The 14,781-nt window shown below is 41.6% G+C and overlaps 2 protein-coding genes across 2 annotated transcripts in view; both read right to left on the reverse strand.

Annotated features, from left to right (window-relative positions):
• The window catches only part of LOC121581290 (junctional protein associated with coronary artery disease-like), a 43,283-nt gene extending 41,884 nt beyond the window's left edge, over positions 1 to 1,399 (reverse strand). The window contains exon 1 of the mRNA XM_041896811.2: positions 1,356 to 1,399. The gene's annotated coding sequence lies outside the window, so the exon portion shown is untranslated. The remainder of the gene's footprint in view (positions 1 to 1,355) is intronic.
• A 5,647-nt stretch (positions 1,400 to 7,046) lies between these two features.
• LOC121581612 (eukaryotic translation initiation factor 3 subunit F) lies at positions 7,047 to 14,467 on the reverse strand. Its single transcript, XM_041897105.2, has 8 exons — positions 14,319 to 14,467; positions 13,897 to 13,967; positions 12,099 to 12,178; positions 11,779 to 11,916; positions 9,779 to 9,870; positions 7,869 to 8,005; positions 7,506 to 7,619; positions 7,047 to 7,230 (listed from the first exon to the last, which is right to left on the reverse strand). Exons 1-8 carry the CDS (start codon positions 14,428 to 14,430, stop codon positions 7,153 to 7,155), a joined length of 822 nt encoding a protein of 273 aa, XP_041753039.1. The 5' UTR covers positions 14,431 to 14,467; the 3' UTR covers positions 7,047 to 7,152.
• Between the last annotated feature and the right edge of the window lie 314 nt (positions 14,468 to 14,781).

Raw genomic sequence — 14,781 nt, forward strand, 5'->3', positions numbered from 1 at the left:
TGGTGCGGCTGGCTTCCGGGTTAAGCAGGCATTGTGTCAAGAAGCAGTGCGGCTCGGTTGGGTGCTCGGTTGGGTTGTGTTTCGGAGGACGCACGGCTCTCGACCTTCGCCTCTCCCGAGTTGCAGCGATGGGACAACTCTGTGCGGGAGTTGCAGCGATGAGACAAGACTGTAACTACTAATTGGATACCACGAAATTGGGGCGAACAGTGCCTCATTGAGCAAGAACTCAATGTATACTCCAGCAGAAAACGCAATGACATACAGTAAAGGCTGATACCCTGACTGATTCAATGCATGCAGGGTAAAATGGCAATGTTGTTGGCTCACACTGAAGCTAGTTGAGAGAATGTGCAAAGCTGTCATCAAGGCAAAGGGTGGCTATTTGAAGAATCTCAAATATATTTTGATTTGTTATTTCATAGTTTGATGTCTTCACAATTATTCTACAATGTAGAATACACTTTTGACTGGTAATGTATGTTCTGTATACCGGACCTATGGCTTAGGCTAGTTTATGAACTTTGCTATCTAAGTTGAACCATAAGTTGAATACTAGTATTTATGTTTGGACCTTTTCCTAGATCTTTTTATTAAACATTTTTACATATGCATTATGCTTATTTCCATATATGATTCAACCTGCCTCTATGCAGGCATAATCATTTGAAACAGATAGGCCTACTATATGCCACCACTGCCTTTCAATAACAGATTATTCCTGCTACTATGTAGACTAGATAGATACAGTACGCTATGGTTATGGTATGACCTACTGTATCTATAGAGCCTTGCTATACTGCAGTGTTAGCTGATACAGCCTACACATAAAATTGACTGTTAAGAATGATTTCTCAAGTCAGCTTTGCACTCCATACAAAACACATTGCTTTACGCAGTAGGCTATAGGTTACTGCAGGTAGGCTATATAGGCTACTAGCGCCTATGAAAAAAATATATATACTTGCACACACTAAGTTGGAAATGTTGTGAGGTCGTACATTGACGAACAGTCGTTAGCCAAATCATAACCCCATTACAATTTTACATGCTCCCCCGAAATACACCCGTCATAAAATACACATTCACATCTCGCCATCAACCGTTGATAAACGTTAATCAATCAAAGGGTGAACATTTTCCGTGAGTGCAAGTTTAAAGCGCCGTTAATTTGTGTGTGTGTTTACCAAGACTCAAACAGCCACCCTGCGATACAGTGTACGTGAAGCCAAAATAGACAGCCCCTCCCCAGAAAAAATTATACCTGCATGGTAAAGAATATTCCTAGTATACAAAAACGCATACATATTTGCGAGGACGTTATAAACACGTAATGACATAGATACGCATCCTACCTGGAAGATGCTTGGCGCGGCGGTTGCAGTTTCCCTGCGCCCAGCTTCAGTCGCTGAGGGCACTGCACAGCCCTTCTGCTGAGCATGCCTATTACGATAGGGGAGGAAAGACGCGCTGCCTGGGTGGAGTGGGTTCTTCTCAGCGGCTAAACCAGCCTGATACAATGTGCGTTCGTTGTTCGTTAAAAAGGGATTTCAAAATGGTTTCTTCCAAACTGTGTAATAACTTCTTTTTTTCTTGCCAGAGGCAGCAATAAATGTTTTCCATATAATTGTTTGTGTATGTTGAAACATGTATCCATACATTCAGAGCCATATAAAGTAGTGGACTATATGAGGAAAAGGGTTCCATTTGAGATGCACCCTTTGTTTCTATCTCCCTTCAGAGCTTGGGCTTCACAGTAACACTTTGTTTGTCTGTAATAAAACAAATATCTCCGAGAGCGGTGAGGTGGTCACGGCACATACAGGTTTCCTCTGAGGAAGGAAGGCCTGAACAGAGTGCATTTAATTAACCAAGCTGTCTTGGCATTGGACGGGAGAGGGGACACTCACTGACGAGTCATCACCATCCGCCATGAACCACCAAGGGCATGTTTCAGCTCTCTGACTGCCATACAGTTAAAACTTAACACTGAGGGAACATGCTGCTGTGCTGTCTGTGGGAAACTGGGCTCTGATAGTACAGTGCCTTGCAAAAGTATTCATCCCCCCTTGGCGTTTTTCCTATTTTGTTGCTTTACAACCTGTAATTTAAATGGATTTTTTATTTGGATTTCATGTAATGGACATACACAAAATAGTCAAAATTGGTGAAGTGAAATGAAAAAAATAACTTGTTAAAAAAAAATCTAAAAAATAAATAACGGAAAAGTGGTGCTTGCATATGTATTCACCCCCTTTGCTATGAAGCAACTAAATAAGATCTGGTGCAACCAATTACCTTCAGAAGTCACATAATTAGTTAAATAAAGTCCACCAGTGTGCAATCTAAGTGTCACATGATCTGTCACATGATCTCAGTATATATACACACCTGTTCTGAAAGGCCCCAGAGTCTGCAACACCACTAAGCAAGGGTCACCACCATGCAAGAAGCACCATGAAGACCAAGGAGCTCTCCAAACAGGTCAGGGACAAAGTTGTGGAGAAGTACAGATCAGGGTTGGGTTATAAAAAAATATCCGAAACTTTGAACATCCCACGGAGCATCATTAAATCCATTATTAAAAAATGGAAAGAATATGGCACCACAACAAACCTGCCAAGAGAGGGCCGCCCACCAAAACTCACGGATCAGGCAAGGAGGGCATTAATCAGAGAGGCAACAAAGAGACCAAAGATAATCCTGAAGGAGCTGCAAAACTCCACAGCGGAGATTGGAGTATCTGTCCATAGGACCACTTTAAGCCGTACACTCCACAGAGCTGGGCTTTATGGAAGAGTGGCCATTGCTTTATGGAAGAGTGGCCATTGCTTGAAGGAAAAAATAAGCAAACATGTTTGGTGTTCCCCAAACATATGGAAGAAGGTACTCTGGTCAGATTAGACTAAATTTGAGCTTTTTGGCCATCAAGGAAAACGCTATGCCTGGCGCAAACCCAACACCTCTCATCACCCCGAGAACACCATTGTGGTGTGGAAGCATTGTGGTGGCAGCATCATGCTGTGGGGATGTTTTTCATCCGCAGGGACTGGGAAACTGGTCAGAATTGAAGGAATGATGGATGGCACTAAATACAGGGAAATTCTTGAGGGAAACCTGTTTCAGTCTTCCAGAGATTTGAAACTGGGACAGAGGTTCACCTTCCAACAGGACAATGACCCTAAGCATACTGCTAAAGCAACACTCGAGTGGTTTAGGGGAAACATTTAAATGTCTTGGAATGGCCTAATCAAAGCCCAGACCTCAACCCAATTGAGAATCTGTGGTATGACTTAAAGATTGCTGTACATCAGCGGAACCCATCCAACTTGAAGGAGCTGGAGCAGTTTTGCCTTGAAGAATGTGCAAAAATCCCAGTGGCTAGATGTGCCAAGCTTATAGAGACATACCCCAAGAGACATAGTTATGCACGCTCAAGTTCTTGTTTGTTGCACAAGAAAAAATATTTTGCATCTTCAAAGTCGTAGGCATGTTGTGTAAATGAAATGATACAACCCCCCCCAAAATCCATTTTAATTCCAGGTTGTAAGGCAACAAAATAGGAAAAATGCCAAGCGGGGTGGAGCACACATGGGGAAAAACACTAGAAACTAGACTACTGGCACTTGGGCTTTATTTTCTAAATGGAATTGGGCTGAGAGCTCTTTTTATTGTGGCATTATCTAAAGAGCAGGAAGACTAAATATCGTACATGATGGGTCCTCACACTTGTGTGATGCTTCACCCACCCTGAAAGAGGGCAAATTGCAAAGACCCAGAGTTAGGCCTACTGTAGGTAAGATTTACTTTAGACCTGTGATAAAGTTTACCAAAGTTAAGCTTTTTTGTGGGTTTCATGAGTATGTGCTCAAGGCTCACTGAGACAGTAACTGAAGGATCCCAAATTGCACCCTTTTCCCTTTATAGTGCACTACTTTTTACAAGGGCCCATAGGGTGCCTTTTAGGACACACAGTATGTATGCACACTGGTCGCTATGACCAAACTAATGAGTTTAAAGCGGTATGAAGACACATGGCCCTGGTGTTCTTGTGTTAGTCCAATTCCCTTTCAAAGCTCCACAAAAGGACAGTCTCCATGGAGAAATGCAGAAGTCCTTTAGTTGTTACTTACTGTCCATAACTATGCGATTCTACTACTGCTGACTACCCAGACACTCTATCCCCTTCAAGCTCCCACTAAGGATACATTCCAAATGGCACCCTATTTCCTACAGCCATAGGGCTCTGGTCAACAGTAATGCACTATATAGGGAATAGGCTTGCCTTTTTGGACGCTCTCAAACTTAGTGAACCCCACTTCCTCAGATCATAATATTGTACTCATTTTTTATTAGATAATGATTTGGCGGATGCCTTTCATGGTACTCAAGGACATAAGAGGCTCAAAGTAGTTTGTTACAGTATATAATTATATTAGTCTCTTTACAACACAGCTGCATTTATCCCACTAGGATGAGAATGTCAACGCTTGTTAAATGTACTCCTGTTGCCCCTCGATACTAACTCAATTCATGGTAATGATGGGGAAAGGACTGAACTGTTTGTGTACTTCAGCAAACTATTTTAGATTCAAAGAAATGAATGCATGCATGAACTAGGTTTCATTGATGTTGATCTCAGACATAGGGAGAAATCTTACTTAAAAAGGAGGGTCTTTTGACAAATATGGTGTACATAAAAACAGATAGAAGATACAAAAGTTAACTATTATATTAAAATATGTGCATCCCAAATAGTTATTGGGAATTCAGCAGACCCCTCTTTGACCCTCGTAATTCATTGATCTTCTCCTCTGCCATATTCTGTCCTCTCCCTGGCCATGACCCCTGTTGCCTAGGAAACAGCGTGGACCCCTCACCATGCAAGGCAACAGTACTGAGCTCTTTAATGCCACCCTGTGGACAAGATACATTTCATCCTAGGGACCGGTGAAGTGGCAACTAATCCGCATACAGTATGAGCAGGGACGGCTTGTTCAATAGGGCGATATGGGCGACGCACTGCCAAACGGGAAAAGGAAGGGATTTTTTTTCTAATCAATTATATCACGGCAACAGCAGTTATCAGTGTTCACGTCTGATCTGCCAGCCACTAAATGTCAAATCAGGCTAAAGTCGTGCTTCAAATGGCCCCCGCCGCTTTTGGGGGCGATTTCAGTCAAGTTGAAAATCGCCCAGAAGTCTCTCATAGCCTGTCATGTAAAATCTATTTTTTTCACATTTCAAAGCTTTCAATACATTCTCTATGGGTGTCTGTGGGCTTGCACTTACGCGCTTTCGTCATACGTGACGTAACGTTGAACGTAACTAAGACAATGGCGGCTAGAAGCGTCTCTGTTGCGACCTGCAGTGCGGCGTTATTTTATGTTTTTAATTTGTAGACTTAGTTTACAAACATTCTGCCAACCATGGATTTCCAGTGGTTGGTTTTGGACTGATCTTGTTGATCGTGTACATACCCGCTACGAACGGACTAAATAATGAAAACGCTGCTGGCAGCTGAATCCCAATACAGCTGGGAGACTTGGCTGGATGAGTCCCGGACAGAGAAGTGGAGCCGGCCACCTTCACCCTGGTCAGAGCGGACCGCGATCCTGGTAAGAGAGCGACTCTGTACCCCGACATTGAACTGCTTTCTGTGTCATTGCGACCTTACTATCAATTCAATTCAATTTAAGGGCTTTATTGGCATGGGAAACGTGTGTTAACATTGCCAAAGCAAGGGAAGTAGATAGTAAACAAAAGTGAAATAAACAATAAATATTAACAGTAAACATTACACTCAGAAGTTTCAAAAGAATAAAGACATTTCAAATGTCATATTATGTATATATACAGTGTTGTTACAATGTGCAAATAGTTAAAGTACAAATGGGAAAATAAATAAACATAAATATGGGTTGTATTTACAATGGTGTTTGTTCTTCACTGGTTGCCCTTTTCTTGTGGCAACAGGTCACAAATCTTGCAGCTGTGATGGCACACTGTGGTTTTTCACCCAGTAGATAAGGGAGTTTATCAAAATTGGGTTTGTTTTCGAATTCTTTGTGGATCGCTGTAATCTGAGGGAAATATGTGTCTCTAATATGGTCATACATTTGGCAGGAGGTTAGGAAGTGCAGCTCAGTTTCCACCTCATTTTGTGGGCAGTGTGCACATAGCCTGTCTTCTCTTGAGAGCCAGGTCTGCCTACGGCGGCCTTTCTCAATAGCAAGGCTATGGTCACTGAGTCTGTACATAGTCAAAGCTTTCATTAAGTTTGGGTCAGTCACAGTGGTCAGGTATTCTGCCACTGTGTACTCTCTGTTTAGGGCCAAATAGCATTCTAGTTTGCTCTGTTTTTTTGTTTGTTCTTTCCAATGTGTCAAGTAATTCTCTTTTTGTTTTCTCATGATTTGGTTGGGTCTAAGTGTGTTGTTGTCCTGGGGCTGTGTGGGGTCTGTTTGTGTTTGTGAACAGAGGCCCAGGACAAGCTTACTTAGGGGACTCTTCTCCAAGTTCATCTCTCTGTAGGTGATGGCTTTGTTATGGAAGGTTTGGGAATCGCTTCCTTTTAAGTGGTTACTATCTGCCCCGTGAGTTCCCCCAATTGTTTGTTACCGTTGTGTACTGTTGATAATCACAAGTTTACTGGAGAACTGAGACCAAGTAGAGACTTTGGACAGGGTGGATATGGTATAATAAAGGCAGTTTATTCAGAGGTAAAGATATCTGGAATCGCGTGCACGGACTCGTGCACGTGTGTAGGTCACCTAAATCATCAGAAAAATTGCCCCTCCTGAGAATTTTTTCAGGAGCCGCCACTGAGTATGAGCCATATTTGTATTTCTTGTGACAACACCCATAGGAGGAAATATAATTATCTCAAGCAAAGGTATCTGACCTTTTGCCTATATTTACTATTTTTACAGAAATTAAAAAATTATGCTACTACTAGTCATGTATTATCCTATTCAGGACATTGTGGAATCTGTAAATAGTTGGAAAATATTACTTCAGTTATAAAAGCAACCATAGCAATTAGGTACTGTTATAACACCTTTATTAATTTGAGCTTAAGAATATAGACCCAAAAATTAAATACCACTCCAAAAAAAAAATCAGAAATAAACAACCCCAATCCCTCAATGCTCAGAGTACCACAATTTTTTCATTCAGGGCGATCTGTGCTTGAGTCAGATTCGATAGATAGGTCACCATCAACAGGTCCTGCAAATAGGAAACAGTATACATTTACACAAATGTCATGAGGGCAAGGGACAAATACAGTATGTACTATAGCTGTTCAACTGAATCAATTCTACAGTTCAGGGGCTGTATCGAGTGTCTCAGAGTAGGAGTGCCGATTTAGGATCAGCTCCCCGCAGTGCATGTAATCGTATTCATTCATTGTGATCTAAAAGGCTAAACTGATGCTAAAATCAGCAATCCTACTCTGAGACACTTGATAAATACGGGCCCAAATTCAAAGGAGGCATACTCACATTGATGTTGGAGTTGAGCATGGTCTCAAAGTCCTCTGCTGAGATCTTAGGAACCTTGTTGACAAGATCCATCAGGTAACGTCCAACACTGTTATCCGCTGTCTGCTTACCAGACTGAGACATCCACAGAGAGAAAAGTATTTAAGAAAACTAAGCTATGTAATCTTCTCGCTGTAAACACTACCCAGAGCTGTTTATAACATATCATGCAGCTGGCATCTACACACAGATCACTCCAATAGCAACGCAAACAGAGACTACTGACTGAGAACCCGAGCCCTATGGGACCCTGGTCAAAAGTAGTGCACTACATAGGGAGCCATGTGGCACGCAGCCATTTATAGGCTCTGTGTATGTACTCACCAACACATCCTCGATGTAGGTCAGTACCGTGGCCAGCATGTCCTGAACCCGGCCAGCAGCCCCGCCCACCTGGCAGAGGTCAGAGGTCAGCCCGTTGGTGGTGTTAGGAGCATCTCTCGTCCTCTGGAGAAGGTCAACTGGAATATTAAAAAATTACATTATTTTACAATTTTTATCAAGGAGTCCCCCCCAAAGTAACATATGACGTACAGTGGGGGAAAAAAGTATCTAGTCAGCCACCAATTGTGCAAGTTCTCCCACTTAAAAAGATGAGAGAGGTCTGTAATTTTCATCATAGGTACACGTCAACTATGACAGACAAAATGAGAAAAAGAATCCAGAAAATCACATTGTAGGATTTTTTATGAATTTATTTGCAAATTATGGTGGAAAATAAGTATTTGGTCAATAACAAAAGTTTCTCAATACTTTGTTATATACCCTTTGTTGGCAATGACACAGGTCAAACGTTTTCTGTAAGTCTTCACAAGGTTTTCACACACTGTTGCTGGTATTTTGGCCCATTCCTCCATGCAGATCTCCTCTAGAGCAGTGATGTTTTGGGGCTGTCGCTGGGCAACACGGACTTTCAACTCCCTCCAAATATTTTCTATAGGGTTGAGATCGGGAGACTGGCTAGGCTACTCCAGGACCTTGAAATGCTTCTTACGAAGCCACTCCTTCGTTGCCCGGGCGGTGTGTTTGGGATCATTGTCATGCTGAAAGACACAGCCACGTTTCATCTTCAATGCCCTTGCTGATGGAAGGAGGTTTTCACTCAAAATCTCACGATAGATGGCCCCATTCATTCTTTCCTTTACACGGATCAGTCGTCCTGGTCCCTTTGCAGAAAAACAGCCCCAAAGCATGATGTTTCCACCCCCATGCTTCACAGTAGGTATGGTGTTCTTTGGATGCAACTCAGCATTCTTTGTCCTCCAAACACGACGAGTTGAGTTTTTACCAAAAAAGTTATATTTTGGTTTCATCTGACCATATGACATTCTCCCAATCCTCTTCTGGATCATCCAAATGCACTCTAGCAAACTTCAGACGGGCCTGGACATGTACTGGTTTAAGCAGGGGGACACATCTGGCACTGCAGTATTTGAGTCCCTGGCGGCGTAGTGTGTTACTGATGGTAGGCTTTGTTACTTTGGTCCCAGCTCTCTGCAGGTCATTCACTAGGTCCCCCCGTGTGGTTCTGGGATTTTTGCTCACCGTTCTTGTGATCATTTTGACCCCACAGGGTGAGATCTTGCGTGGAGCCCCAGATCGAGGGAGATTATCAGTGGTCTTGTATGTCTTCCATTTCCTAATAATTGCTCCCACAGTTGATTTCTGCAAACCAAGCTACTTACCTATTGCAGATTCAGTCTTCCCAGCCTGGTGCAGGTCTACAATTTTGTTTCTGGTGTCCTTTGACAGCTCTTTGGTCTTGGCCACAGTGGAGTTTGGAGTGTGACTGTTTGAGGTTGTGGACCGGTGTCTTTTATACTGATAACAAGTTCAAACAGGTGCCATTAATACAGGTAACGAGTGGAGGACAGAGGAGCCTCTTAAAGAAGAAGTTACAGGTCTGTGAGAGCCAGAAATCTTGCTTGTTTATAGGTGACCAAATACTTATTTTCCACCATAATTTGCAAATAAATTCATAAAAAATCCTACAATGTGATTGTCTGGAAAAAAAATTCTCAATTTGTCTGTCATAGTTGACGTGTACCTATGATGAAAATTACAGGCCTCTCTCATCTTTTTAAGTGGGAGAACTTGCACAATTGGTGGCTGACTAAATACTTTTTTTCCCCACTGTAACAAATAAACAACATCCAAGAAAGGCACAAATTGGGACATATATATTTTTTTAAATCGATAGAAAACGTGGCAAAGAAAGAGAAGAACGTTCTTACCGCCTATCCTCTCTGTGTCATAATACTTGTATTTCACACTCAGAGGGGTGAACATCACACCGACTGTCTTTCCCGGCACACCCATCTGGGCACTGTCAGAGGAAACAATAATTAATAATTAATAATAATTAATTTAACGTATAAAGCAGGTGTTCTCAAACTTTTTGGGGCCAGGGAGCCCTTTTGTGATAGCAAATTCATCAGGGACCCCCTCAATCAGAACACAACTCAAGAGATAAAAAAAATATTGCATACAAGGAGTTTTACTATGACTTATTTCCTGTACTGTGGATACCAATATCCTTGTGAGCCTCCCAGGCCCATGTTGCCCAGGGTTAAGAGCATAAAGTATTACATACACTACTGTTCAAAAGTTTGGGGTCACTTAGAATTGTCCTTGTTTTCGAAAAGAAAAGCAATTTTTTTGTCCATTAAAACAACATCAAATTGATCAGAAATACAGTGTAGACATCGTTAATGTTGTAAATGGCTATCGTAGCTGGAAACGGCTGATTTTTAATGGAATATCTACATAGGCGTACATAGGCCCATTATCAGCAACCATCAGTCCTGTGTTCCAATGGCACGTTGTGTTTGCTAATCCAAGTTTATCATTTTAAAAGGCTAATTGATCATTAGAAAACCCTTTTGCAATTATGTTAGCACAGCTGAAAACTGTTGTGCTGATTAAAGAAGCAATAAAACTGTCCTTCTTCAGACTAGTTGAGTATCTGGAGCATCAGCAATTGTGGGTTCGATTACAGGCTCAAACTGGCCAGAAACAAAGAACTTTCTTCTGAAACTCATCAGTCTATTCTTGTTCTGAGAAATTAAGGCTATTCCATGCAAGAAATTGCCAAGAAACTGAAGATCTCGTGCGCTGTGACCTACTCCCTTCACAGAACAGTGCAAACTGTCTCTAACCAGAATAGAAAGAGGAGTGGGAGGCCCCGGTGCAGAACTGAGCAAGAGGACAAATACATCAGTCTAGTTTGAGAAACAGACGCCTCACAGGTCCTCAACTGGCAGCTTCATTAAATAGTACCTGCAAAACACCAGTCAACATCAACAGTGAAGAGGCGACTCTGGGATGCTGACTTTCTAGGCAGAGTTGCAAAGAAAAAGCAATTTCTCAGAATGCCCATCTTAATGTTTTCTTTTTATTGGCCAGTCTGAGATATGGCTTTTTTTGCACTGTTCTGTGAAGGGAGTAGTACACAGCGTTGTACGAGATCTTCAGTTTCTTGGCAATTTCTCGCATGGAATAGCCTTCATTTCTCAGAACAAGAATAGACTGACGAGTTTCAGAAGTTAGTTATTTGTTTCTGGCCATTTTGAGCCTGTAATAAAACCCACAATTGCTGATGCTCCAGATACTCAACTAGTCTCAAGGACAGTTTTATTGCTTCTTTAAAATCAGCACAACAGTTTTCAGCTGTGCTAACATAATTGCAAAAGGGTTTTCTAATGATCAATTAGCCTTTTAAAATGATAAACTTGATTTAGCAAACACAACGTGCCATTGGAAGACAGGACTGATGGTTACTGATAATGGGCCTCTGTACACCTATGTAGATATTCCTTTTTTTTTTTTTTATCAGCCGTTTCCAGCTACAATAGCCATTTACAACATTAACAATGTCTACACTGTATTTCTGATCAATTTGATGTTATTTTAAAATGGACAAAAAAAATTGCTTTTCTTTAGAAAACAAGGACAATTCTAAGTGACCCCAAACTTTTGGACGGTAGTGTATGTTAAGAACGCATTGTATTTTATTACACCCTCTAAACCTATTCCAGAGATCCTTGGCCAAAATTCATTTTATATCTGTCGTGGACCTCCTGCAGACCCACAATGAGAACTCCTATTATAGAGCAGGAAGTCACAGAGAGTTGAAGCAATTCTTTCCGTCAACAATAGCTTTTCAGTGGACAAACAAGTAATGAGACAGAAGAGAGACTGGTTGAAGTGAAAGGTTGTGAGGGAAGTCACTGACCTCACGTAGGCGCGGATGTTCATCTTGCCACTCTGCAGGGCGGTGTCCATGGTCAGGTGAATGGGGTTTGTGGCCTCTCGGCTGTAATACTCATGGATTAGCACAGAGTGTTCCGTGATCTCAAAGCCTGTGGCATACCTGTTGAAGGAGAAGGGTTTAACTTCAGAGCAGTGTGCTAACTCCAACATAGGCTTTTGGACACAACATTTTATTTTAGGGAATGTACCTATTCTATTCAATTGAATACACTGGGTCATTAATTGTTAGTACTGCCGTGGGACAAAAGCTTAAATGGATGGGAGTAGGAAACTACTACTCACCATCCGATGATGACCTCGCTGGGTGACACCCTCTTATGGAGCTCATACATGTTCTTGGCAAACTCCATGTCCACAGCAACCTGTCACCATCACAAAGACTAGTGTCACTTCTAGGATCACATGTACAAACTTTGCTCATTTCTACATTACAGAGATCGATAGATACAGTTGAAGTCGTAAGTTTACATACACTTAGGTTGGAGTCATTAAAACTTGTTTTTCAACCACTCCACAAATGTCTTGTTAACAAACTATAGTTTTGGCAAGTCGGTTAGGACATCTACTTTGTGCATGACACAAGTAATTTTTCCAACAATTGTTTACTGACAGATTATTTCACTTATAATTCACTGTATCACAATTCCAGTGGGTCAGAAGTTTACATACACTAAGTTGACTGTGCCTTTAAACAGCTTGGAAAATTCCAGAAAAGGATGTCATGGCTTTAGAAGCTTCTGATAGGCTAATTGACATCATTTGAGTCAATTGGAGGTGTGGATGTATTTCAAGGCCTACCTTCAAACTCAGTGCCTCTTTGCTTGACATCATGGGAAAATCAAAAGAAGTCAGCCAAGACATCAGAAAACAAATAGTAGACTTCCACAAGTCTGGTTCATCCTTGGGAGCAATTTCCAAACGCCTGAAAGTACCATGTTCATCTGTACAAACAATAGTACGCAAGTATAAACACCATGGGACCACGCAGCCGTCATACCACTCCGGAAGGAGACGCGTTCTGTCTCCTAGAGATGAACGTACTTTGGTGCGAAAAGTGCAAATCAATCCCAGAACAACAGCAAAGGACCTTGTGAAGATGCTGGAGGAAACCGGTACAAAAGTATCTATATCCACAGTAAAACGAGTACTATATCGACATAACCTGAACGACAGCTCAGCAAGGAAGAAGCCACCGCTCCAAAACCGCCATAACAAAGCCAGACTACGGTTTGCAACTGCACATGGGGACAAAGATCGTACTTTTTGGAGAAATGTCCCCTGGTCTGATTAAACAAAAATATAACTGTTTGGCCATAATGACCATCGTTATGTTTGGAGGAAAAAGGGGACACCTTGCAAGCCAAAGAACACCATCTCAACTGTGAAGCACGGGGGTGGCAGCATCATGCTGTGGGGGTGCTTTGCTGCAGGAGGGACTGGTGCACTTCACAAAATAGATGGCATCATGAGGAAGGAAAATTGTGGATATATTGAAGCAACATCTCAAGACATCAGTCAGGAAGTTAAAGCTTGGTCGCAAATAGGCCTTCCAAATGGACAATGACCCCAAGCATACTTCCAAAGTTGTGGCAAAATGGCTTAAGGACAACAAAGTAAAGGTATTGGAGTGGCCATCATAAAGCCCTGACCTCAATCCTATAGAAAGTTTGTGGGCCGAACAGAAAAGCATGTGCGAGCAAGGAGGCCTACAAACCTGACTCCATTACACCAGCTCTGTCAGGAGGAATGGGCCAAAATTCACAGAACTTATTGTGGAAGGCTACCCAAACCGTTTGACCCAAGTTAAACAATTTAAAGGCAATGCTACCAAATACTAATTGAGTGTATGTAAACGTCTGACCCACTGGGAATGTGATTAAAGAAATAAAAGCTGAAATAAATAATTATCTACTATTATTGACATTTCACATTCTTAAAATAGTGGTGATCCTAACTGACCGAAGACAGGGAATTTTTACTAGTATTAAATGTCAGGAATTGTGAAAAACTGAGTTTAAATGTATTTGGCTAAGGTGTATGTAAACTTCCGACTTCAACTGTAGCATCCGTTTCTACTCACCTCATCTTCAGACTCATTATGGGGGACAGAGAAACAGTTGGTGACCTCAACAGAGTGCTTGTCAATGGTACCTGAATGGTACAAGAATGCAACAAGTTATCATAATATTGTGTTTATGGGGACAATAAGTTCAACTACTCTATATGGAACCTCTATTACTCACTAACTAGCTAACAACCTTTAAACTAAAAACCACTCGTAGCCTAGAGAAGCTAATACGTTAGAATACTTGGTAAAATCGTAAGTTAAATTAGAGCTTTCTTTGGTAGCTAGCTAAGCGGCTATGATTTTCAAGATGTGAGAGACTGACAGGCACCCAACGAAGTGATGCTAGCTAGCAACTAGCTAGCGAGACATGCCGAACTCCCTGCGCTTCGAATACATTTTCTTCACAGCTACGTTTCGGAGTAAATTTAAATTACCAAGCAAAGTTCCGATCACACGACTCGCTCCCTCATTTCTCCGTTCGTATGAGTCACCGATGGAGGCGAGAACGACAGGGTGAATTTTCACCACGGGTCCGTACACCGACATCTTGAGAAATAAAATAATGTATTACGCGTACAGTCGTTTTTTATGCAAGTGACAAGTACAGAAAGGTGCGTCACCTGCTGCATTGGAGTTGGTATTGCACACAGAGGCGACTTTATATTGAGCACTTATAATAAAAGTAGTAGACTATAATACTTGTGATTAAACATTAAATGCATCAGACGACCAATTCATTTAGAAAAATATTATCCATTAGTTTATTTTAAATGCTGTTAGGCAATTTGGCTGTACAGGAGAAAAACATTGGTTGTTTCACATTAAATGGATATGAATTCATTTATTTCCAAAACGTCATCCTCCACAGCACGAATACCATTATGACCTACTGCAAGC

This window comes from Coregonus clupeaformis, chromosome 14 (assembly GCF_020615455.1).
Source record: "Coregonus clupeaformis isolate EN_2021a chromosome 14, ASM2061545v1, whole genome shotgun sequence".
Lineage (NCBI taxonomy): Eukaryota > Metazoa > Chordata > Actinopteri > Salmoniformes > Salmonidae > Coregonus > Coregonus clupeaformis.

Bases quoted from the DNA above. Each gene is read 5' to 3' on its own strand.
- LOC121581612 (XM_041897105.2), bottom strand. From the start codon at position 14,430: ATGTCGGTGTACGGACCCGTGGTGAAAATTCACCCTGTCGTTCTCGCC. The intron at 12,179-13,896 runs GTGAGTAGAAAC...TGATGGTGACAG, and splicing joins ATAATGAGTCTGAAGATGAG to GTTGCTGTGGACATGGAGTT. The intron at 7,231-7,505 runs GTGAGTATGCCT...TCCTATTTGCAG, and splicing joins TGCTCAACTCCAACATCAAT to GACCTGTTGATGGTGACCTA.